At 34.0% G+C, this 23,311-nt stretch overlaps 1 protein-coding gene across 5 annotated transcripts in view; it reads left to right on the forward strand.

Moving 5' to 3' along the window:
• SNX14 (sorting nexin 14) overlaps positions 1-23,311 on the forward strand; it is a 68,244-nt gene that overhangs the window by 19,941 nt on the left and 24,992 nt on the right. For 2 of the 5 annotated variants that reach the window (XM_024733708.1, XM_024733709.1), the window contains exons 6-17: positions 1,769-1,856; positions 4,957-5,041; positions 10,349-10,505; positions 11,665-11,740; positions 12,909-12,953; positions 13,060-13,140; positions 13,241-13,355; positions 15,801-15,956; positions 16,317-16,441; positions 17,128-17,186; positions 18,564-18,590; positions 20,965-21,097. In XM_024733708.1, coding sequence (XP_024589476.1) covers positions 1,769-1,856; positions 4,957-5,041; positions 10,349-10,505; positions 11,665-11,740; positions 12,909-12,953; positions 13,060-13,140; positions 13,241-13,355; positions 15,801-15,956; positions 16,317-16,441; positions 17,128-17,186; positions 18,564-18,590; positions 20,965-21,097 — 1,147 coding nt within the window. The remainder of the gene's footprint in view (positions 1-1,768; positions 1,857-4,956; positions 5,042-10,348; positions 10,506-11,664; positions 11,741-12,908; positions 12,954-13,059; positions 13,141-13,240; positions 13,356-15,800; positions 15,957-16,316; positions 16,442-17,127; positions 17,187-18,563; positions 18,591-20,964; positions 21,098-23,311) is intronic. The other 3 variants (XM_024733710.1, XM_024733712.1, XM_024733713.1) reach the window with 2 other exon arrangements.

Here is a 23,311-nt window from a genome sequence, read left to right on the forward strand (position 1 = left end):
ACATATATCCCCATATCCTCTCCCTCTTGCGTCTCCCTCCCACCCTCCCTATCCCACCCCGCTAGGTGGTCACAAAGCACCGAGCTGATCTCCCTGTGCTATGCAGCTGCTTCCCACTAGCTATCTGTTTTATGTTTGGTAGTGTATATATGTCCATGCCACTCTCTCACTTCGTCCCAGCTTACCCTTCCCCCTCCCCGTGTCCTCAAGTAACTTGTAGAATTTCTCATGACTCCTAATTGTAGGAGTGATTTACTATTTTGTATGCACTTTTTACATTTGAAATAGTTGTACATTTACAGGAAAAATTTATATTCAGATATTTCGTTAAATTGAAAATTAATTTCAATAGACTTTTCCTGGAAAATTAATGTTCTTTCCAAAGCAACTTTGTTTTTGGTATCTGATGTGGATGTACAAGTGCCCTATGCTTAGCAGGATATGGATCTGAAAAAAATATGTAGTTTGACAATCAGAAATCCCAAGTTATATTATAAAACAGATGTTCCCTTACATAAGCATCATGTATTTAGTTATGTATTTGAACACTTAAACCTGTATGACTTACAGATGTAATATTTAATGATAACTACCCAAATTTTATATAGATTCCGTATATTTTGAATTTCCTAATTTAACAATGCTAGTAGGGGACTTCTCTGGTGGTCCAGTGGTTAGGACTCAGCGCTTTCACTGCTGTGGGGCTAGGTTCGATCCCTGATCAGGGAACTAAGATCCCACAAGTCATGTGGCATGGCCAGAAAAAAAAAAAAAATGCTAGTAGTTGAGTTGATCTATAGTGTACTAAAACAAATTTAATATTCAGTTTATATGGCATATTTTCCTGAAAAGCTTATATAAATTAATTTTTTACATTAGAGTCTGTCTTAAATATGGGGCATTTGCCATTTAAGTAAAGTTGATGGTGAGGCCTTTTGTAAAATGAATCCTGTTGTAAAAAACTTCCCCACTGCGACCCCGCCCCACCCCTACGCCCACATTATGACTCTTCAGATATAAAATATGGCTGTATTTGTAAATGTTAAAGTCTGTATTTTCTCCTTTGATGCTGTGATATCCCCTTCCTTGGAGTTAATAGTGGAAAGCATGATTGATACAATTATCTTCCTTATTTTACCAAGGTACTTAACAGGTAGCATCATCTTCAAGTTCAGAATATCACCATTATACGTACCTTTCTTTCTTGCCTTTGATTAGGGAAGTATCCTTATTCTTCTAGGGACCTCAGGACTACAGGAAAACTCAGGAGAAGGTTGTCAAAATTTCTGTTTAAAAACAGTTGAGTTTCAGTTTATTTTCTTTTTCAAATAGAACACACACTTTTTTCCCTTACTTTTAGAATTAGTTTATATTATTAATATAGAAATATTTAAACTAATTTAAAATTTAGTATGTAATTCTGTTGCTTCTCAAAATTATTCTTTGTTTTATTTCTTAGATATTTCTTTGATGATGTTTAGAAAATGATCTTAAAAATCTTAAAAATATGACCACGTACATGTGAATGTCTGCAGGGAAATATGTACTATAATTTAGTTAACAGTAATTATGTCTTGGCACTAGAATTATGGGAGATTTCTATTCTTTGTACATTTCTTTTTTTCTCTACTGTAATGCATTATTTGTTAAAAAAAAAGTAGTGTAAGTAAATGGAAGAAAGTCAGTTCTAGACTTCTCTTGTTTTCTAGAAGAGGAAGCTGTGTATTTCTTTGAACTTCTAAATGCTTGCTTTTCTCCTCAATTGAAGGGATGTAACAGATGATGAGTCCTTTGTTGATGAACTGAGAATTATGTTACGGTTTTTTGCATCTGTCTTAATTCGAAGGATTCACAAGGTATATATTTATAATGAGAAATTTGGGAATTTCTATACTGTATGTATTTGTTTTGTTCCTCACTTTTAATTTTTTAGATTAAAAGATAAATGGATTACTTTTGATTAATTGATCAATTTTGCTTTCTTTATTTTAATGTTTGGATATCTTGGTTTGTGGCAATTAGAAATAAAAAGACAATTAGAGAAAAAAAAATTCATGTTCCAGTTAGATGAATTTACTGAATACAGGGTAATGATTATGATCTACTTTTTAAAAAATTTCAAGCCATAGTTTGTTTATGTTTGAGTTTCTGTCTGTATATACTTAACAGTGTGTTGGCTGTAGACATAAATACTTTTCTACTGCCTTGTCAGTTCGATAGAATTGAACATATTGACAATAAATTGGCATATTGTATCTGCCATTAGTAAATAAAGATAAATCTTGTTAAATGTTTCTATACCTATTTGAGAAGTGAACAATACAGTCAAGTACTGTGGCAAAGATATGCAAAAATTATGAATAAGTAGTTCACAAAAGAAACATATAAAATGGCTAATGAATATTTGAAAATATGTTGTCTCACATGAAATATAGTCTTTTGATGAGATACTGTTCTTTTGCCTATCAGGTTGGGAAAGGTAAAAAACATGATAATATCTAGTAGTGGTGATTGTGGGGAACCAGGTAAAGCAAGTACAAATTCAGATTGATGTAACTCTTACCCTGGAAGGCAGTTTGGTAATCTTTATTAAAAGACTTAAAAATGTCTGTGCTCCCAAATTTAATTCCATTTTTTTCTTAGTATATTTTAAAGAAATAATCACAGTAGTTTGTAAAAATGTATGTTCAAAGATTCATTGCAGTATAGTTTATAATAAGGAAGTCTGAAAAGGAAAACATGTCCAGTGGTAGGATTGTTGGTTGATTGAATATAATACATGCTAACTATAAAATCCTTTCTGTAGTTTTTGTGATTGCTTGCTTTCATTTAGCATAATGTTTGTGATTGGTTGTTTTCACTTAGCATAATATTTTCAAGGTTTATTCATGTTGTCATGTTGTAGCTATATCAGTACTTATTCTTTTTTATGTCTGAGTAATATTCTGTTGTATGGATATGCCACATTTTGTTCATGCATCCATCCATCCATCAGTTGGCTATTATGAATAATGCTGCCATAGTGTTTGTGTATAGGTTTTCTCGGGAGGGAGGGGGTGGAATATTTGTTTTCATTTCTTTTGGGTTTACCTAGGAGTGTAATTACTGGGTCAAGTGGTAACTCTGTGTTTAACTTTTGAGGAACTGTCAGACTGTTTTCCTAAGTGGCTGTACCACTTTGCATTCCCACCAGCAGTGTATGAGGGTTCTGATTTCTCCACATCCTTGCCAGAACTAGTTATTATCTCACTTTTTGATTCTAACCATGCTAGTGGGTGTGAAGTGGTATCTCATTGTGGCTTTGATTTGCCTTTCCCTATGACCAATGATGTCGAGCGTCCTTTCAGATGCTTATTGGCCATTTGTGTATCTTTTTGGGGGAGAAATGTGTATTCAAATTCTTTGCCCATTTTTTTAAACTGAGTTATTTGTCTTTTAATTGTTGAGATGTAAGAGTTCATTATCTATTTTGGGTATACTTCCTTCATCAGATACATGATTTTCAAATATTTTTTTCCACTTTCTGGATTGTTATGGTACATTTCATTTTATCTGTATACTGTCGTGGGAGATAAGTGGGTCATTATCATACCCATTTTATAGAAAGTTAGTAATATTCTTTGTCAAAGTGTCAGAGGTAGTTGATGGGCAAAAGATTAGGCCTGGGTCATGTCATTCCTAGTACAATGTTATATCCTTGATAACATGGACTGACTAATGTAAATTGGGAGTTTGGGGATAATGAAAACAATCATTTAAGGTCCACAGTGGTTTTTTTTTTTTTTCTTTTTTTAATCAAAGTTTAGTGACAAACTCACTATTTTATCATTTTGATTTTGATCTGAAGTCTCTAAAATGGAACTTACAAGGGAAAATTTTTGTGCGTATTCTCAGAAGACAAGATTCCATAATGAAAACATCTTGTTTATTTGATAAATATATATATGAGACTAATTTATAATCACTGAGTACCAAGAGAGCAGGGATAAATGAAGAGTAATGTTATTTTGCAAAAAGGTGTGCTACTAGCAGAAACGTCCCCTCTTATTGAACATGTTTGATCTTATACAGCCAAAAGATATCTGTAATCTGCTCTGGGTTTTACTAGTAAATCACTAAAATTTGGGGGCTTATGATCCATTACACTTACTAGATTTATCAGCTTGTGATGTTTTTCCTCTTTCTTAATGAGGAATTTAAAAAGAACTGAAAAGTTAACACAAAACAACACTATTGTGATGCAGTTTTCTCATGCCTTTGGTAAAGGGAGAATATGATGTGTTGAGCTTTGTGATGGAAGCTAAGCCTGTTGAACTCCAATAAACATGCTTTTTGGTGATTTACTTAATTTGCAGGGCTTTTTTTTTTTTTTTTAGTTATTTTATTTTATGTCTCTTTTATGTGTGTACTTGTGAGCCCCCAGTCCTCTCTTACTAACCTTCCGTAGTCACTACAGTTTCCAGCCTTTAAGTTGAACAATACCTGGGGGGAATGATGAAACTTAATTTTATTCCAAAATAGAATGCTTCCATATATCTTGAAACCAGGATTTACCTTGTAAGCTGAATGAAAAGTTTATTTTCAAGTGACCTTAGTAAACACAAGTTTATAACCTCAAAGGGATGATAAAGTTACTTGAGATTTTTTTCTTGAATGCATTTAGAATGAACACATTAAAGAAATAAGAATAAAGATGCTATTTTGTGAGAAAAATTTAGTGTATAGGGTATGCATATAAAGGTATATTTTCATTACTGTTGTAGTAAAACGGTCTAAATTTACAGTTAGTATGATCCAAGAATGTAAAGTGCTTTTAAATTATATTTTTGAAAGATTCCCAATAAAACCACTGATTTTTAAGATCATATGTTCCAATACCTTAAATACATTGTTCCTGCCATTGTAACTTAGTGATAATTATTTTAAAAGTTTTATTTTAATGTTGGATTTTTCTAGGTGGATATTCCATCTATTATCACCAAGAAACTATTAAAAGCAGCAATGAAGCATATAGAAGTGATTGTTAAAGCCAGTCAGAAAGGTAATACAAAGTTTTACGTTTCTTACACTGCTACAAAGTTTGAGTTTGTTTTTATATACCAATTTCACTTTAAATATCTAAGTCTGAGTACTGATAAATTAAGTGATATATTCACAGATGCTGTGAAAGTATTAGTTTAAACTGAAATCCCTTTCACTAATTTGTTAACATATAAGTGATTTTGAGAACTCAAGAATCTATGAAAATTAAGGTATACTCAGATAATCTTTAGTTATATTATTGATGAATCTTGTCTTTTTTTGCATGGTAGTCTGTTGCCTTCATTACCTCCTCTGAGGTGTCTTTCACATCTCTTCCCTCCTTTTTTCTTAATGATTTCAACAGTTTCGATGAAGCCTATCCTATTTATTGCTACTATGTTAATTTCACAATGCCACAATTCTGTTACCTGCCTACTTAAAAAAAAAAAAAAATTAGCGACTGCTACAGAGTCAAAACTGTCCTATATTTTATTTATTTTTTTAATTTTTTTTTTATTTTTTAACATCTTTATTGGGGTATAATTGCTTTACAATGGTGTGTTAGTTTCTGCTTTATAACAAAGTGAATCAGCTATACATATACATATGTTCCCATGTGTCTTCCCTCTTGCGTCTCCCTCCCTCCCACTCTCCCCATCCCACCCCTCCAGGCTGTCCCAAAGCCCCGAGCTAATATCCCTGTGCCTTGCGGCTGCTTCCCCCTAGCTATCTACCTTACTACGTTTGTTAGTGTGTATATGTCCATGACTCTCTCTCGCCCTGTCAAAACTCACCCTTCCCCCTCCCCATATCCTCAAGTCCGTTCTCCAGTAGGTCTGTGTCTTTATTCCTGTCTTATCCCTAGGTTCTTCATGACATTTTTTTCCCTTAAATTCCATATATATGTGTTAGCATACAGTATTTGTCTTTTCCTTTCTCACTTACTTCACTCTGTATGACAGACTCTAGGTCTATCCATCTCATTACAAATAACTCAATTTCATTTCTTTTTAAGGCTGAGTAATATTCCATTGTGTATATGTGCCACATCTTCTTTATCCATTCGTCCGATGATGGGCGCTTAGGTTCTTTCCATCTCCAGGCTATTGTAAATAGAGCTGCAATGAACATTTTGGTACATGACTCTTTTTGAATTTTGGTTTTCTCAGGGTATATGCCCAGTAGTGGGATTGCTGGGTCATATGGTAATTCTATTTGTAGTTTTTTAAGGAACCTCCATACTGTTCTCCTGTCCTATATTTTAAACCCTTTCCTATTTAGTCAAGTATTTTGATCTACTCTTGTCCTTCACTATATATGATACTTTAGCCAGGATGACCTGTTTGCAGTTTCTTATGTGTATCCTGGCCTTCTTTATACTGTCATGATGTACACATAGCATACATTCATCAAACGTTTGCTGATTGGATGAAACCTTCATTTGGGGGCTTTTCTTGCTCTTAGATCAAGCTGAAATATACCTTTTAAACAAAATTACTTATATGCTCTGTACTTAGTTCTTTGTGAAACTGAGATTTTCCTTGTATCTGCATTTGGTATTCTTCTTTGTCAGTGCTTCCCCAAGTATGTTCTGCAGAATACTACTCTATGTAGATGACTATGTAGAAGAAGTATCATGGTTATATTTTCTGGTAATTACTATGTATTGTATTCCTTTTCTGGAAATACCCAGTAAGTACTAGCATTCCAAAATATCTCAGTAGTCCTGCAGCAAAGAAATAACTTTAACTTTTTTTAACCCAGCACATCCCAAACTCATTTGAGCATGGAACCAATTTTCCCTCCCTCATAATATCAATTTGTATAATCACAGTATATTTGGGGAAATTGTAGAGTGGTAGTTAAATTATTAGTTTATTTGTCCTTTGGTATGAATAATTCCTTAGGTATGAGAGGCATTTCAAATTACATTTAAAATTTTTTCTGTGTTCATCTTATAATATTATAACAATTCAAGTTTTACCTTCAACATAGTTAAAAAGTGGAAGAGTTTAAATACGTATAATTTAATTGTTAAATTAAAAAAATTAACTTTTAAAATAATTGTCCTGTCACTGGCAAAAACACACCAGAAGATAGTAACTTTGTTGTAGCCATTTTGTTAAGGCTACTGTACTGTCAGAAAAAAAATATAGAAAAGTGTTTTTATTTTTATTGGTAAACTTTACTTTTTAGAGCAGTTTTAAGTTTACAGAAGAACTGAGCAGAAATTATAGAGAGTTCCCATATATTTCCCCCCTTCCCTATTATTAACACCTTGCATTGGTTGGTACATTTGTTACAATTGATATGCCAATACTGAGACATTATTATTAACTAAAGTCCATAGTTTTTTTTTGTTTCTTTTTGTTTTTTTTTGTGGTACGCAGGTCTCTCACTGTTGTGGCCTCTCCCGTTGCGGAGCACAGGCTCCGGACGCGCAGGCTCAGTGGCCATGGCTCATGGGCCCAGCCTCTCCACGGCATGTTGCATCCTCCCAGACTGGGGCACGAACCCGTGTCCTCTGCATTGGCAGGCGGACTCTCAACCACTGCGCCACCAGGGGAGCCCCATAGTTTTTATTAGGGTTTTGCTCTTCATATTGTACATTCTGTGGATTCTGACAAATGCTTAATGCCATGTATCCATCAACACAACATCATACTGAATAGTTTCACTGCCCCCCCCACCCCGCCCCCTGTGTTTCACCTATTTATCCCTCCCTCCTTCCTTCATGAACCCCTAGCAACCACTGATCTTTTTACTCTTTCTACAGCTTTGCCTTTTCCAGATGTCATATAGTTGGAATCATACTGTAGCCTTTTCAGACTGTAGCCTTTTCTTTCATTTAGAACTATCATTTAAGTCTCCTCCATGTCTTTTTGTGGAGTTGATAGCTCATTTCTTTTTATTGCTCAATTATATTCCATTGTACAGATGTACCACAGTTTGTTTATCCATTCATCTTTTGAAGGATATCTTGGTTGCTTCTAAATTTTGGCAATTATGAATAAAGCTGCTATAAATATTTATGTGCAAGTTTTTGTGTGGGAAAATTATTTTTAATATGGTCTTAATTTTGTTGTAAAGACAAACACTTTGAACTCAGGATATGAGTAAATTGAGTCTTTTATTTTTATTTTTTAATCGATCAGTTTAATAAAATACCCAAGTTATTTTGTTTCTGTGAAAGTGCTGTCATATATATAGACCAGTTTGACTGACATTTATCCTTGAGTCTTTGCAAGAGAGGGGTTGCTAAATTGCTACTATTCATGCAAAAAATGGTCCTCAATTACAAAATCAGCATAAAATGCTAGATTGGATTCATTAATGACATTGTAATTAATGAATTCCATAGAATTAAAAGGCCAGAGAATTAGAAGGACTGCATTTTATCCAAAGGTCCTGGTGTTCTAAATATTATAACAGTGAATTAGACTTGTAAAAAAGGTTTTCAGGTTTTTGATTTTTCTTCTCTTTCATGCATGAATTTGTTTTCTAAATTCTTTGGCTCCACAATTGTGTATACTCAGGAAATTAAAGGTTCAGCTCTTTATACATATTCATTTTTACTTTCTTGGTGTTCTCTCCTTAACCTGCCTCTTGAGAGTAGGAATTACAAAGAAGTTTTCTATGTAAGTCCTTCTATCACCCTTAGAAATGTTGAAAATATATACATTAGAAGCATTGGTTTAATTTAAATTCAGTAGTAATTGAAGGATCTTATATCAGTCTTTCACCCTGAAGTTATCTCTTTGTTGTGGATTCTGGGGACTTTTCCTTTTGTGGTCTGCAAACTGCCCACTAATTAGACAGGAGATATACTGGTGATTAGTGGGGATTAATCCATGCCCCGTTTTTCAGCATCTATATATTATGTGTGAATGCTTAATTGCACCAGGTATTATAATTACTTGTGCATTTTGCATGGCAGCTTTTTCAGTGTTAACTATTTAATGACTGTTTACTGAGGTGGAAACTGAGACTCAAAGGGATTATATCATTTAACATCATCAGTTAATAAAGAAGTAGAATTGGGATTTAGCATAGCTTAGTCTTCTTATTTTAAATCCCTGCTCATGATATAAATTTTTAAAAGACCTGTACCCCAAATTCTTGGGGCAAAATGCATGGTAAACAATTGTATAATGATAAAATAAAGTACATTCTTATAAAAACTATGTCCTTGTTTGCCAGTCCTTCTTTTATACCTCTGGCACAGGTAGCCTTTATTTACTTTCTTAGTTCTGACACCATTAGAATGTATGTTTTGCCTTTTCTTTGGTAAATGTGCTTGCATTCTGTCAATGAAAATAGAAATAAATTGTAAAAAATAAATGCCATTTGAATTAGGGTTAAGATTCCCTTCACAGACTCCATGATTTTAAAACTTGGCTCAGAATGCAAATAGGGGAGAAAGCATGACTTGTTTTTCTCCTGCTCCTTTTTAAAGTATTAGTTTAGTGTTTGGCCTTTTAAGAAAACTTTTTGTTAGTGTAACTTTTATCATCAGTTAATGTTTATTAAGTAATCTAACTTCATGGACTTCCACCATATACAGTTCTGTACCTTTTGTGTCCTATACTGTGGGCAGAAGATGCAGAACTGAACCAAGGAAGCCAGTTTCTATACTCTAATTTCTTCAAAGGGTTACCTGAATGATTTTGACTAGAACTTTAAGAGGGATTTTTTTTGTTTGTTTTTTGTTTTGTTTTGTTTTTTTGCGGTACGCGGGCCTCTCACTGTTGTGGCCTCTCCCGCTGCGGAGCACAGGCTCCGGATGCGCAGGCCCAGCAGCCATGGCTCACGGGCCCAGCCGCTCCGCGGCATGTGGGATCTTCCCAGACCGGGGCACGACCCCATGTCCCCTGCATCGGCAGGCGGACTCCCAACCACTGTGCTACCAGGGAAGCCCTAAGAGGGATTTTTAAAACATTTGCAGGGGATGAACAGAATGTAACGTTTGATAATAAAAGCTTTGTGTGTGCTAGAAGATGTTTTCTTTAGTTTTTTCCACTTTAAACAATTTGCTTTTCTTTAATATACTTTGTAATGACCTGAGTTTAAAGTTTTGTTTACCAAGGTTGAAAGGGCTTTTTTATCAATTAATTTTGAATAATTAAAAAACTTCCAGCAAAGAGGAAACTTATTTTCTTCATATCCTTTTTGTGAAAAATTTCCCAGTAGAATACATATTGGAAAGAAAGGAAGGCTAAGAAAGGAATGGCTATGTTAAATTAATTTGTATTTGTTAGTGGAAATGGCTGAAGTTATTTAACATTGTTAACTTCTTCCAATATTTATTTTTTATCTCTATTTATAGTAGAAAATGCAGAGTTTTTACAGCAAGCTGCTTTAGAAGAATATGGTCCGGAGCTTCATGTGGCTTTGAGGAGTCGAAGAGATGAATTACATTATTTAAGGAAACTTACTGAACTACTTTTTCCTTATATTTTGCCTCCGAAAGCAACAGACTGCAGGTATAAATAGACTAGAAAATGTCATAGCATACCATACCGTATGTATATTGCTATTCTTGATCATAATAGGAATACACTAAAACTTGAGATTAGGCTATGATATAATTTTTCATTTAAGAAATATAATTTATCAGGTCTTAAAATGCCATTTTAGGTACTAAGCATTCATGATGTGTTGTGTTGCTAAGAATTTTTTCTTGGAAATTGATCGTAGGAAATCAAAGACAAATGTAAAAAATTAATTTTCTTACTTCAGATCATTATACTTTATTACTTCCTTGGTGTTCCTTTTAAAAGACATGCATATTATGATTCACTGGCAGAAACACTTTGAACAAATTATACAGACAAGTTTGGGTTTTAAGGTATTCACCTGGGAAGTATGGTTAGAGGTCGTTTAGTCCAGCCTCCCTTATTTCCGAAAGAGCACGTTTAGATTATTCCATAAAGTTACCTCTTTACTCTTATCCTAATAATCCTTAGAGAAAAAGACCATGGTTTATTTTTATTTATTTATTTATTTAAATTGAAGTATAATTTATAATGTTAAATTAGTTTCAGGTGTACAACTTAGTAATTCAATATTTTTATAGATTATACTCCATTTAGAGTTATTACAAAATAATGGCTGTACTTCACTGTGCTGTACAATATATACAACCATGGCTTATTTTTAGTGATGTACTTTAAGTATTACTTTATTGTCTTTAAAATTTTTAATTAAATTAAAAAAATATTTTAAATATTTTAATTAAAATGTTTTTACTTTAAACAAATTGTTTTTTTTTTTTAAACAAATTGTTTTATAATAATTTAAATTAATTATAAAAATTATACTGTTACAAGTATTAGGTTTTACATATTAATTTATTATATGTAAAATTTTCATATTTGAGGTGGTGTTTTTCTAATGCTCACTCAGGTTCCTCCTGCTGAGGAAATGCTTTCTTCCTCTTCAGTAGTATTCTCTTTTAGCCAGTTAAGGGCTCTGGGTGCGATCTGTGAACCAGTAGCATGAGCGTTACTTGGGGGCTTGTTAGAGGTGGCGGAATCTCAGGGCATCCCCAGACCTACTGATCATAGTCTGCATAATAACAAGGTTCCCAGGTAAGAACTGATGTAAATCACTAAATATGTACAATATTGTTCCTTTTTCCAGATCCCTGACCTTACTTTTAAGAGAGATTCTCTCTGGTTCAGTGTTCCTCCCTTCTTTGGATTTCCTAGCTGATCCAGTAAGACGTAAAAAACATTTTTTTCTTTAATTGTGATAAGATACATAAAATATAAAATTTACCATCTTAAATGTTTTTCTGTGTACAGTTCAGTGGTATTAAATACATTTATATTGTTGAGCAAGCACCACCATTACTTATCTCCAGAACTCTTTTTATCTTGTAAAACTGAAACTCTGTACCCATGTAAACAGTAATTCTCTATTCCTCCTGGCCCCTGGCAACTCTACTTCCTGATTGTACTTTCTGTCTCTATGAATTTGACTACTCTAGTTACCACATATTAGTAGAATGGTGCAGTATTTGCAGTATTTGGCTTATTTTACTTAGCATAATATCCTCCGTGTTCATCTGCATTGTAGCATATATCAGAATTCCCTTCCTTTTCAAGGCTGAGTAATATTTCATTTTAGGTATATGTTACATTTTGCTTATTCATTCATCTATTGATGGATACTTGGGCTCCTTTTACTTTTGATCCAGTAAGATTTTGAAGAAATAGGGATAATTGATAAATGTTTTGAATGCCAAAGTCAGAATAACTTTTCTTTTCCCATTTTCACAAAAGTTGAGAACCCTGTATTGTAGATTTTTTTTTTAAGATTTATTTATTATTTATTTATTTAATTTATTTTTGGCTGCATTGGGTCTTAGTTGCGGCACGCGGGATCTTTGTTGAGGCGTGTGGGATCTTTCATTGTGCTGCGTGGGCTCTTCATTGCGGAGCGTGGGCTTCTCTCTGGTTGTGGCATGTGGGTTTTCTCTCTCTAGTTGTGGCGCGCAGGCTCCAGGGCGTGTGGGCTCTGTAGTTTGTGGTATGCAGGCTCTCTAGTTGAGGTGGTTGAGCTCAGTAGTTGTGGTGCATGGGCTTAGTTGCCCTGTGGCATGTGGGATCTTCCCGGACCAGGGATTGAACCCGTGTCCCCTGCATTGGAAGGTGGATTCTTTACCACTGGACCACCAGGGAAGTCCGAAGAACCTCCGAAGAACCCTGTATTGTAGATTTTTAAAAAGTCCCTCTGTATTACATAAGTGCAGATGCTTTGCCACTGCTCCATTTGTTTCTTCATTTTTCCAGAAACTTTCATAATATGATAAAAGCTTTGAGAATTCTGGGCAGAACGCGGTAATGGATTTATTTTGATCCTTGTTTATTATTTTCCATCAGGATACTGTGAATCATTTGCTTATCATCTTCATAGATGACACTCCAGTGAGTATTGAACGTGTTAGAAAGTACCTCAGATTGCATTGAGTTTTGATTCACATCTGTAAAATCAAATGACATGTTACTGAATTAATTAATTCTTTCTTCAAAGCCTGAAAAAGCAACTGAACCACCTTCCCCTTTGGTTCCATTCTTGCAGAAATTTGCAGAACCTAGAAATAAAAAACCATCTGTAAGTATTTTCGGCAATAACTTGTATTACTTTCGATATAAACAATTTTATCATGTATTTACAGAGCTCTAACTTACTCTTTCTCCCATGTTGTATCAAGGTGCTGAAGTTAGAATTGAAGCAAATCAGAGAGCAACAAGATCTCTTATTTCGGTTTATGAACTTTCTGAAACAAGAAGGAGCAGTGCACGTGTTGCAGATTTGTCTGACTGTGGGTGAGGCTTATCTGTGTACTTTACTAAAGTCATTGTTAAACTTTGTCATATGTTTGACTGTTTAGATCAGATGTTGTAGCTGTCATCTGTTATTGTACTAAATTTCATTTGCTAGATACTCTTAAGAGTACCTGTGAGTTATCTCTCAAGTGTCCACTCCTTTCCACATTGGAACATAATCTGTAACTGACTTCAACCAAATCCTCTTAGCGGAAAAATAACTGCTAAAAATTCAGAATAATGAAAATATGTTAAAGACCCTGTCATTAGCACTTTGCCACAGTTTTTATTAAGGATTATTTTGATTCAATAATCAAATACAAAAATGTTTTATTTTGGCCAGAAGTTCTATAACGTTTTACATTGTTAGATTTAGAGACACTGTGGACTCTGTGAGCAGACTAATTTTTTAATGTACCTAATTTCTTTTTTAAATATAGCTTTTTAAAAATTGAGGTATAATTTACAGTGAAACTCATAGAACTTAAATATACAGTTTAATCAGTTTTGACAAATCTGCACTCTTTATAACCTACAAACCTACACCTTTATTGAGATAAAGACCATTTCCATCACCCTAGAAAGTTCCCTTAGGGCCCTTCCCAAATGATCCACCCCTGCTCCCACTCCTGCCAAAGCAATCACTGATCTCATTTCTCTCACCACAGATTAATTTTACCTGTACAGTTTCCTTATATAAATGGAATCTCATAGTATGTACTCTTTTGTGCCTGGCTTCATTGATTGAGGATAGTGCTTTTTAAGATTGAATCATGGTGTTGTGTAGATGAGTGGTTTGCTCTTTTTTATTGCTATGTGTAGTATTCTTTTGTATGAGGGTACCACTCTTTCTTTATTCATTCTCCTTGTAGATGGCTATCTGGACTGCTTCCACTTTTGGGCTATTCTGAATAAAGCTGCTGTGCACATTCTTACACACACACGTGCACACACACACACATATTTTGGCCCCGATAGTTATTGGTATATTTACTTTTCTGGTGGTCTTTATTTTTTTCTGCAGAACCGGTTTCTATATCATTTTCCTTCTGCTGAAGTACTTTTTTTTTTTTTTTTTTTTTTTTTTTTTTTTTTTTTTTTTTTTTTTTTTTGCATTTCTTATAGTACCATTCAGCTGGGGGTAAATTCTCTTAACTTTTGTCTGAAAAGATGTTATTTTATATTCATTTTAAAAGGATATTTTTACCAAATATAAAATTTTAGGTTGATGGGTTTTTTTCATTCAACATTCTAAATCATTCTTCCATTACCTTTTGAACAGCACCATTGTTTCTCAGGAGAAATTAACTTCTATCCTTATGTTTGTTCCCCTGTATGTATGTCCCTTTTCTCCCTGATTGGTTTTTCAGTTTTCTCTTTGGGGGTTTCAGCAATTTGACTGTAATGTGTAGTTTAAAAAAAATTTATTCTGCTCGAATTTTACTTGAATGTTGGTGTTTTTCATCATTTTTGAAAATTCTTGGCTGTTACCTCTTCAAGTATTCTGCCTTATTTTCTCTCTCCTTTCTTTTTGAGACTCCAATTATATGAATTTGCTATCATCCCAAAGATCTTATATGTTCTGTTCCAGTTTTTTTTTTTTTTTTAAAAAAACTCCTTCCTTACCTCACTGGGTTTCAGTTTGGATAATTAAGAATTAAGGGGTAAGCTCCATATTACCTCTTGTAGTAAAAAAAAAAAAGGCAGTCAAGGGCTTCCCTGGTGGCGCAGTGGTTGAGAGTCCGCCTGCCGATGCAGGGGACACGGGTTCTTGCCCCGGTCCGGGAGGATTCCACATGCCGTGGAGCGGCTGGGCCTGTGAGTCATGGCCGCTGAGCCTGCGCGTCCGGAGCCCGTGCTCCGCAAGGGGAGAGGCCACAACAGTGAGAGGCCTGCGTACCACAAAAAAAAAAAAAAAAGGCAATCAATATTTTGGCTTTCCTAATGCTGTTCTTTCACATTTTAGGAAAAAAAGATTGATTTGTTCAGACTCTGATCTCCATCACTAGTCTACAGCCTCCATGATGGACAGAAATATTGTTTAAAAACATTGGGACTAAAAAAAGCCTTAGTTTTCACTGTTATTTAGGGAATCAGATTTCAAAATATTAAAGACCCTTGGTATAAGAAATTAATCCAATATGTTCTTTAAACAGAATTTTACAAGTGTGTTTATTATTCTAAATTTTAGAAAATTTGTATTGCTATGGATTATTTATGCATTTTATATTCGTATATAAAATATTTGATTGAGCTTCTCTTTCATCTCAGCAGTTGTTTTACTCCCAATTAAATCTTTATAAAAAGCTTAAAATGATGAGTAGATTGCTTATATTTGCTGCTTTTAATATTGATTACAATTAGAGTGGGAACATGAAGTTTTCATTGAGTAGTTTTATTCTATGAAAATAATTCTTTCTTTTTTATTCTTTCCGAATTTGCTAGAGGAATTCAATGACAGAATTTTGCGACCAGAGTTATCAAATGATGAAATGCTATCTCTTCATGAAGAGTTGCAAAAGATTTATAAAACATATTGTTTGGATGAAAGTATTGACAAAATTCGATTTGATCCCTTCATTGTAGAAGAGATTCAAAAAAGTAAGTAAAAGATGAGGATGAATTCTGTAGCTCTTTTACTCTTTTCAGAGTTTTCTCTTGTATTCTCTGCTTATTGCAACAGCTGTGTGAGATACACAGGCAGGCATTATCCTATTTTACTAACAAGATGAAAGCTTTGATGAAGAAACTTATTCACAATTCACATAACTAATACTTGCCAGAACTGGAGCTTGGTTGTTCTAATTCCTCTCTAGTGTGATCTGCACCTTACAGTGGATTTTCTGCAAAACAGTCTTAGTATTGTTTGTATGCTCTTTTCACTGTAATGAATTTTAAACTAATATATAATGTATTTGTGCTTTTCATAAACAATTTTTGCAATATAATTTTTTTTAACAGTTGCTGAAGGCCCATATATAGATGTTGTGAAACTTCAGACTATGAGATGTCTTTTTGAAGCATATGAACATGTACTTTCTCTCTTGGAAAATGTGTTTACTCCTATGTTTTGCCACAGTGATGAGGTTAGTCAAAGTATTAATCTTGTTTGAAGATTCTTCCTCAAAATTTATTAGTGGCTTTGATATCGTTACATGAGTAATGCAAATAACAAAATAAACAGAAAAATAAAACATGGTTAATTAAGAAAATGAATACTATTTTCCACTACATAAGTTAATGGAGATTAGAAGCTGGTTATAAAAACAATTCTTAATACCAAAACCATGTTTGTATATATGTGACTAGAAGATTGCAACCAAATTGGTCTATCTGATTTGCCATATGCCTGAGTGGCTTTGTAGTGGTGATGCAGAAACCCCATTCTTCTTCTTTTTAAAATATTTATTTATTTATTTATTTGGCTGAGCTGGGTCTATAGTTGCGGCACGCACGATCTTTAGTTGCAGCATGCAGGATCTAGTTCCCTGATCAGGGATCGAACCCGGGTCCCCTGCATTGGGAACACAGAGTCTTAACCGCTGGACCACTAGGGAAGTCCCCCATTCTTCTTGTATATACGTTATTTACAGACTTGTAGAAGTCAAGTGGCTTGAATACCTCCATTTGCAATATCTTAATCCTTACTCTGTTTGACTGTGGTCGTATTCACTTGATTTAAGTAATGTTTCCTTTAAGCTCAAATCAGTAAGGTGAAGTAGCAAGTTTCAATATGAAATATTGGTTTAATAAATCATAATTATTTTTTAAGTATTTCAGACAACTTTTAAGAGGTGCAGAATCACCAACACGCAATTCAAAACTCAACAGGTAGGTATATTCAATCATATATATGTTTTTCTTTTTTTTGGTTCTTGTTGACGCTAATCATTCTGTGATAACATCATTATCTTTATTAATCTGGTTTCCTTGCTACATAAGTAGACAAGATTACTAAGGAATTGTAGAGCTATACTACATATAGTAATGTGAAAATGCCTGACATTCTTTCAGAAAAATTTAACAAGATATATACACCATTGCCTTGTTAATCTCATAATTATTATTGCTTGATCACATGCTTTATTGGAGACTATGGACTGCATGCATAATTGAAATCCACAGATAACTCAGTTTTAGAGAGTAGTTTGTTTTTTTCCCATTTATTAATTTTAGTGAAACTCCTGTATAGGACTGCGAAAGAGGAAGTGGTTCTTTTACCTTATTAGCCTGCTGAGTAGCTAAGTGTAAGGCAGAGTCATAACCTCAGAGATGGAAAGCTGTCTTTGCCACTTGGCGAACACCTAGTTGTCTTCAACATATTAAGGCACTAATTTTGCTGGCTTTAGAATATAAAATTAATAGGAAGAAAATATGGGTTGTTTTCATTCTGGGTACTGCTTATAGTCTTTTAAAATATGTTTTTCTTTATATTGACCTGACTCTTAACATTAGCTATCAGTCTTGTCAGGACTCTGCTTCTGTGATACTTGATTGATTTACCTATATATCAATAGAATAAGTAAAAGCCTTTCTTAACATTCTTTCATTGAAAATTTAGGGTAGCATTGCTGATTTGCTGTTAGATGACTTAAAATATGTAAAATGTTTATTCATATATTTTATGTCCACATTCTATTTAATTGCATTTAAAAAGTAAAATTTTAATGCATGTTAATTAATGTTAACCTACTCTTCTGTTGCATTCCATACTTAAAGCATAACTTAAAAAATATTTAGGGATCTTTTGTTAACTTTGCTTCTTAGCTTAAGTCATAACTTAAAAAAATACTCAAACTAAAAATGTGTGGAGCATGCACAATTATATCTAATATAGACATGAATTCCATATTAGAAAATACAAGTTTGTTTTCAATGCCAAGTTTTTGGTGGCTTAGTCTCTGAATATTTTCCACTGTATCAAACAAATGGTTTGCCTAAATGAGGGCAAAAAACCAGAATTATTTCCTGACATATTGAGTTTTTAAAAACTTTCTTTAAAATGATCTAGAATTCAGATCCCAACCCCCCCCAAAATAGCCATTGTGTTTGTTTCTCTTTCCTTTATCATGTTATTCATAATGCTATCCATCTGTGTAACTTTTAAAGCTTTTAAATTTTGTTTTATGTTCTAAAGTGAAACTTGTTTAATATCTGGGCTTTCTCTTTCTCTTTTCCTTGTGTAATTTCACATGTCTGTTATTGCAGAAGTAGCCTAAGTTTGGATGATTTTCGGTAAGTCTTGAGACAGCATGTGATTCTTTTCTGTATAAATTATCTGTTTAACTCCAATTACTGCCTTTATATCAGGTATTTGGGATATCCTTTTTTTTTTTTTTTGGCCACGCCGCACAGCTTGAGGGATCTTAGTTCCTGGACCAGGGATTGAACCTGGGCCAGGGCAGTGAAAGCCTAGAATCCTAACCTCTAGGCCACCAGGGAATGCCCTGGGACATCCTTTTAAGATTAACCTCTACTTTTATTCTAGAGGTCTCCTTTTTGAAATAGCATTATATATGTCATCAGAAAATAAAAATGTCAGCATAAAAATAAAGTGAAAAATCCAGTATTTAGCTTTTTAAGGCTGTTGACTCATTCTTTTTTTTTTTTATTTTTTTTTTTATTTTTTTTTAATTTTTTTTATTTTTTTATTTTTTTTATGACTCATTCTTTGTTGTTGTTGTTATTGATCTTGCTAAATTTCTTTTAGAATTATTTGTGTTTAAAGAACTTTCTTTAAAGCAAGAAGTACAATATTTCAGTATTTCTGGGTGTAATCACAAGTGAAATATTTAAAAAATATGTCATTTCAAAAAGCCCAACTGTTTTATAATCTAGGTCTACTAGCATAATCTATCTAGATTCTAGAGATTTTAATAATATTTTGTTAAGATTTTCATATTTTTTTCAGAAAAATTTCTTCTCTCATAGAAAGTTATATTTATAATCTTGGATTTTTTAAAAACACTAATTGCATGCTTGTTTGGGTAAAACAATATTCTAGTTTAAGTATCCTTTTTACTACTACTACTTACTATTAGAGTTTTTCCAGTTTTAAAATAAGTTTGATTTACTCCTTGAACATGTATAAAATGCACATATCACTAATATACTGGTGCATTTGACACTTCATCAATTTACTTTTATTTCTGTAACTGTTGCATTATTATTATTATTATTATTTTATTTATTTTTTTTTTGCGGTACGCGGGCCTCTCACTGTTGTGGCCTCTCCTGTTTGCGGAGCACAGGCTCCAGACGCGCAGGCTCAGCGGCCATGGCTCACTGGCCCAGCCACTCCGCGTCATGTGGGATCTTCCTGGACCGGGGCACGAACCCGTATCCCCTGCATCGGCAGGCGGACTCTCAACCACTGTGCCACCAGGGAAGCCCTGTTGCATTATTTTTATAAATACGTTTTCTTATAGGAATAATAGCTATTCGTTAAGTTAGGCCTTCAACACCAATCTCCTTGAATTTTAAAATGGTCATTTTTCTTTGGACATCTGTTGTAAGGGCAGTATTACATAGTGAGTTTTAAATTGGATAAAAGTTATGTTTTTATTTGTTGAAACGAGGCAATAATAAGTAGGCTGTAGTGGAGGAAATTTTTTCTGCTTTTTGGCATATTTTTGTTGTTGCTTTTAGAAATGCACTTTTGAAAAAAATTACAAAACCATTATTTAATATATATGGCAGAGCAAGCTCCTTCCTTAGGCTACATTTGCTTTTATCTTTATGTTCATTGCTAAACCTTCCCTTTGGCATTTTATTTTTTCTTGTTATTATTTTGAAGTTATATATGGTGTATTTTATACTTCATTCTTCTTTTGAGTATTTATATGATAATAAAGTTGAAGAAAATTTTCAGAATTTTTTTGTTTTTCCATCTAAAAATGAAGTACTCAGAAGGTCATTGTTTTGTTTTGTTTTTTTCCTGTTACACTGTGCTTTTTTAGCAGTACAGTACAGTTTGAATAGGATAGTCTATTTTTTTTAAATTTTTTTTTATTTTTTTTTGCGGTACGCGGGTCTCTCACTGTTGTGGCCTCTCCCGTTGTGGAGCACAGGCTCCGGACGCGCAGGCTCGGCGGCCATGGCTCACGGGCCCAGCCGCTCTGCGGCATGTGGGATCTTCCCGCACCGGGGCACGAACCCATGTGCCCTGCATTGGCAGGCGGATGCTCAACCACTGCGCCACCAGGGAAGCCCAGGATAGTCTATTTTGAACGTCGGTCTAACCACATTTTTAATTTATTTCAAAAAATGTATGGCAGTAAGAAATATGCACCACTAGGGGGCTCTCATCTTTTATTCTTTTTAGTTCAGTTAATGTTTTAAGGTTAAATAGTAGGTAAATTTCAAATGTTTGTTAATAAATATTGTCCCATTTATTCATCCCCTCAAATTTAAACTTTAAATGTTCTGTCACTTTTGGCTATAGAGATGTTGAGACAATCTATGACTGAGAACTCCAAAAAGTTATGTTTAGCTATACCTTCAGTTTACCCTTTTTGCAACCATTTTTATTATTGTTTACAGTAAACTGGACCGTTGTGATAGTGTAATAATTTACTGTGTTCTTGATACATTTTTGTTTAATATTTAGGAGCACACAGAAGAGAGGAGAATCATTTGGAATTAGCCGAATAGGTAGCAAAATTAAAGGAGTCTTCAAGAGCACCACAATGGAGGGAGCTATGTTGCCTAATTATGGCTTAGCTGAAGGTGAAGATGACTTTGTAAGTAAAAATTCTTCAGTTTGTTGTATGTATAATTTCAGACTTAATGTGGCATAAAAAATTGGTTACGCTTGTTATTTTCCCTTTTTTTTAATCTTACTTCTTACTTCAGATTTTGTTTATGTTTCCCATTCTTTCACTAGTCATTATAGTTTCATGGTGCTAATCTAATTTTTTAAATTCCTGAGCACTAAGTTATTACTTACTAAGGCCAGATGGTTTCTGTTAAGCTGATATACTGCTAAATAGTCAAACAATTTACCACGTTTTGATTAAGCTTTTACTTCATATCCTGATCTTATCTCTTTCTAACCACATGGCCAGGCACACGGAGTTGTGTTAATCGGTGTCTGACCTAACCCCTTGATATTCAGACTGTGATCTGTGGACCAGCAGCATCAGCATTACCTGGGAGCTTGTTATCAGTACAGAATCTCAGGCTTCATCCTAGACCTGCTGAATCATAATTTACATTTTAACAAGATCCCAGATTTATAAGCACATTACACCCTCCATGCTATTTTATTTCTGTCTTTTCACATGTTGTTTTGCTTGAAATGCCTTTTTTTCCCCTTTATTTACCTAGGAAATTCATACTTATCTTTCAGAATCTAGTTTCTTCCCATAAGCCCCTACCTGAGTCCCCAAGCAGAATTGAACATTCCCTCCTTTTTTTGCTTCTGTTAGATCATATGTTAAAACATGTACCACGTTATGTTTGAAATTACGATTTTTTTTTTTTTGGCTGTGCATCAGGACTTGTGGGATCTTAGTTCCCCCACCAGGGATCGAACCCGGGCCCTGGCAGTGAAAGCTCCGAGTCCTAACCACTGGACTGCCAGGGAATTCCCTGAAATTACGATTTAATTTATGTATTTGAAAGTATGTTTATGATTGTCTTTCCTACCAATTAAGGAGTTCTATAAAGGCAGATATTATCTCATTTGTACTTTGCATTTGTTTAAAAAATCTTTATTGAACAGACATCCTGGATCTTCATTTTGCCTTTTAATGTCTCAGCACTGGAGATAAAAAGCTGATTAAGACCTAAACTTTGCTCTTAAGAAATTTACTATCCTGGGTATAAAAGGGATGAATATTAGTGATTGGATTGGTAATGACCAAGAAGAAGGAAGTGGGGAGAGAAGAGTAAATAAACCTATTTTTCCTCTTTACCCCTTCCTTTCAACCTTTGTCCCTTTGCACTGATAAATTGTTAAAAAGATTCATTGCTTCTTCACAGTAATTTTAATGGAAGAAAAACTTATTTAATCCTTTTTTTTCTTTTTAGATAATCCAAATACAGCATTCTTTTCATGCCCATATTTTTCCTTAAGTATGGGTAGAAGAAAGACAGTAGACCAGAGGAGGGAGTCTTTTAAAAAAAAACAATGTTTAAGTTTTTAGATTTTAAGCATCTCAATTTTTTAATAGTATAGAAAAGTAGAAGAAAATTTAAAATACCACCCGTAATTCTGCCACCCAATAACTACTTCTATTAACATTCTTGTGATTCTGTTTTTTAAAAATATCTTTCCCCTTCCCACCTCCATAAATTAGGCTATATGTAGATCGCTATCCTGATCTCTGCCCACTTAATATAACAAAATATAACTTAAATATAACTTAATATAACAAAAGCATTTACCCATGTTATTGTGAACTCGAAACATAATTTTTATGGGGAAAGATGTACTTTTTCTTTTTTGTTCTTCCCAATTACTTGAAATACAAGCTATAGTATTGCTTCAGGAATAGGAGGCTTTTTTTTTTTTTTTTTTTTGTCTGCACGGGCTCTAGGCGCGTGGGCTTCAGTAGTTGTGGCTTGTGGGCTCTAGAGTGCAGGCTCAGTAGTCGTGGCGCATGGGCTTAGTTGCTCTGTGGCATGTGGGATCTTCTGGACCAGGGATCGAACCCTTGTCCCCTGCATTGGCAGGTGGATTCTTAACCACTGCGCCACCAGGCAAATCCAGGAGGCTATCTTTAAAAAGCTGAGAAAGTTTGTTCTGTTTTGTAGTGGCCCAAGGAGGAAGGAAATTCTTTATTGGTCTTTATTTACTTATTTTTTATTGAAGTATAATTTTTTGTTTAATTTTTAATGGAGTATAGTTGATTTACAATGTTGTGTTAGTTCCAGGTGTACAGCAAAGCGAATCAGTCATACATATACACATATACACTCTTTTTTTTAGATTCTTCTCCCATATAGGCTAT

The sequence above is a fragment of the Neophocaena asiaeorientalis genome, unplaced genomic scaffold (assembly GCF_003031525.2).
Source record: "Neophocaena asiaeorientalis asiaeorientalis breed wild unplaced genomic scaffold, Neophocaena_asiaeorientalis_V1.1 scaffold248, whole genome shotgun sequence".
Lineage (NCBI taxonomy): Eukaryota > Metazoa > Chordata > Mammalia > Artiodactyla > Phocoenidae > Neophocaena > Neophocaena asiaeorientalis.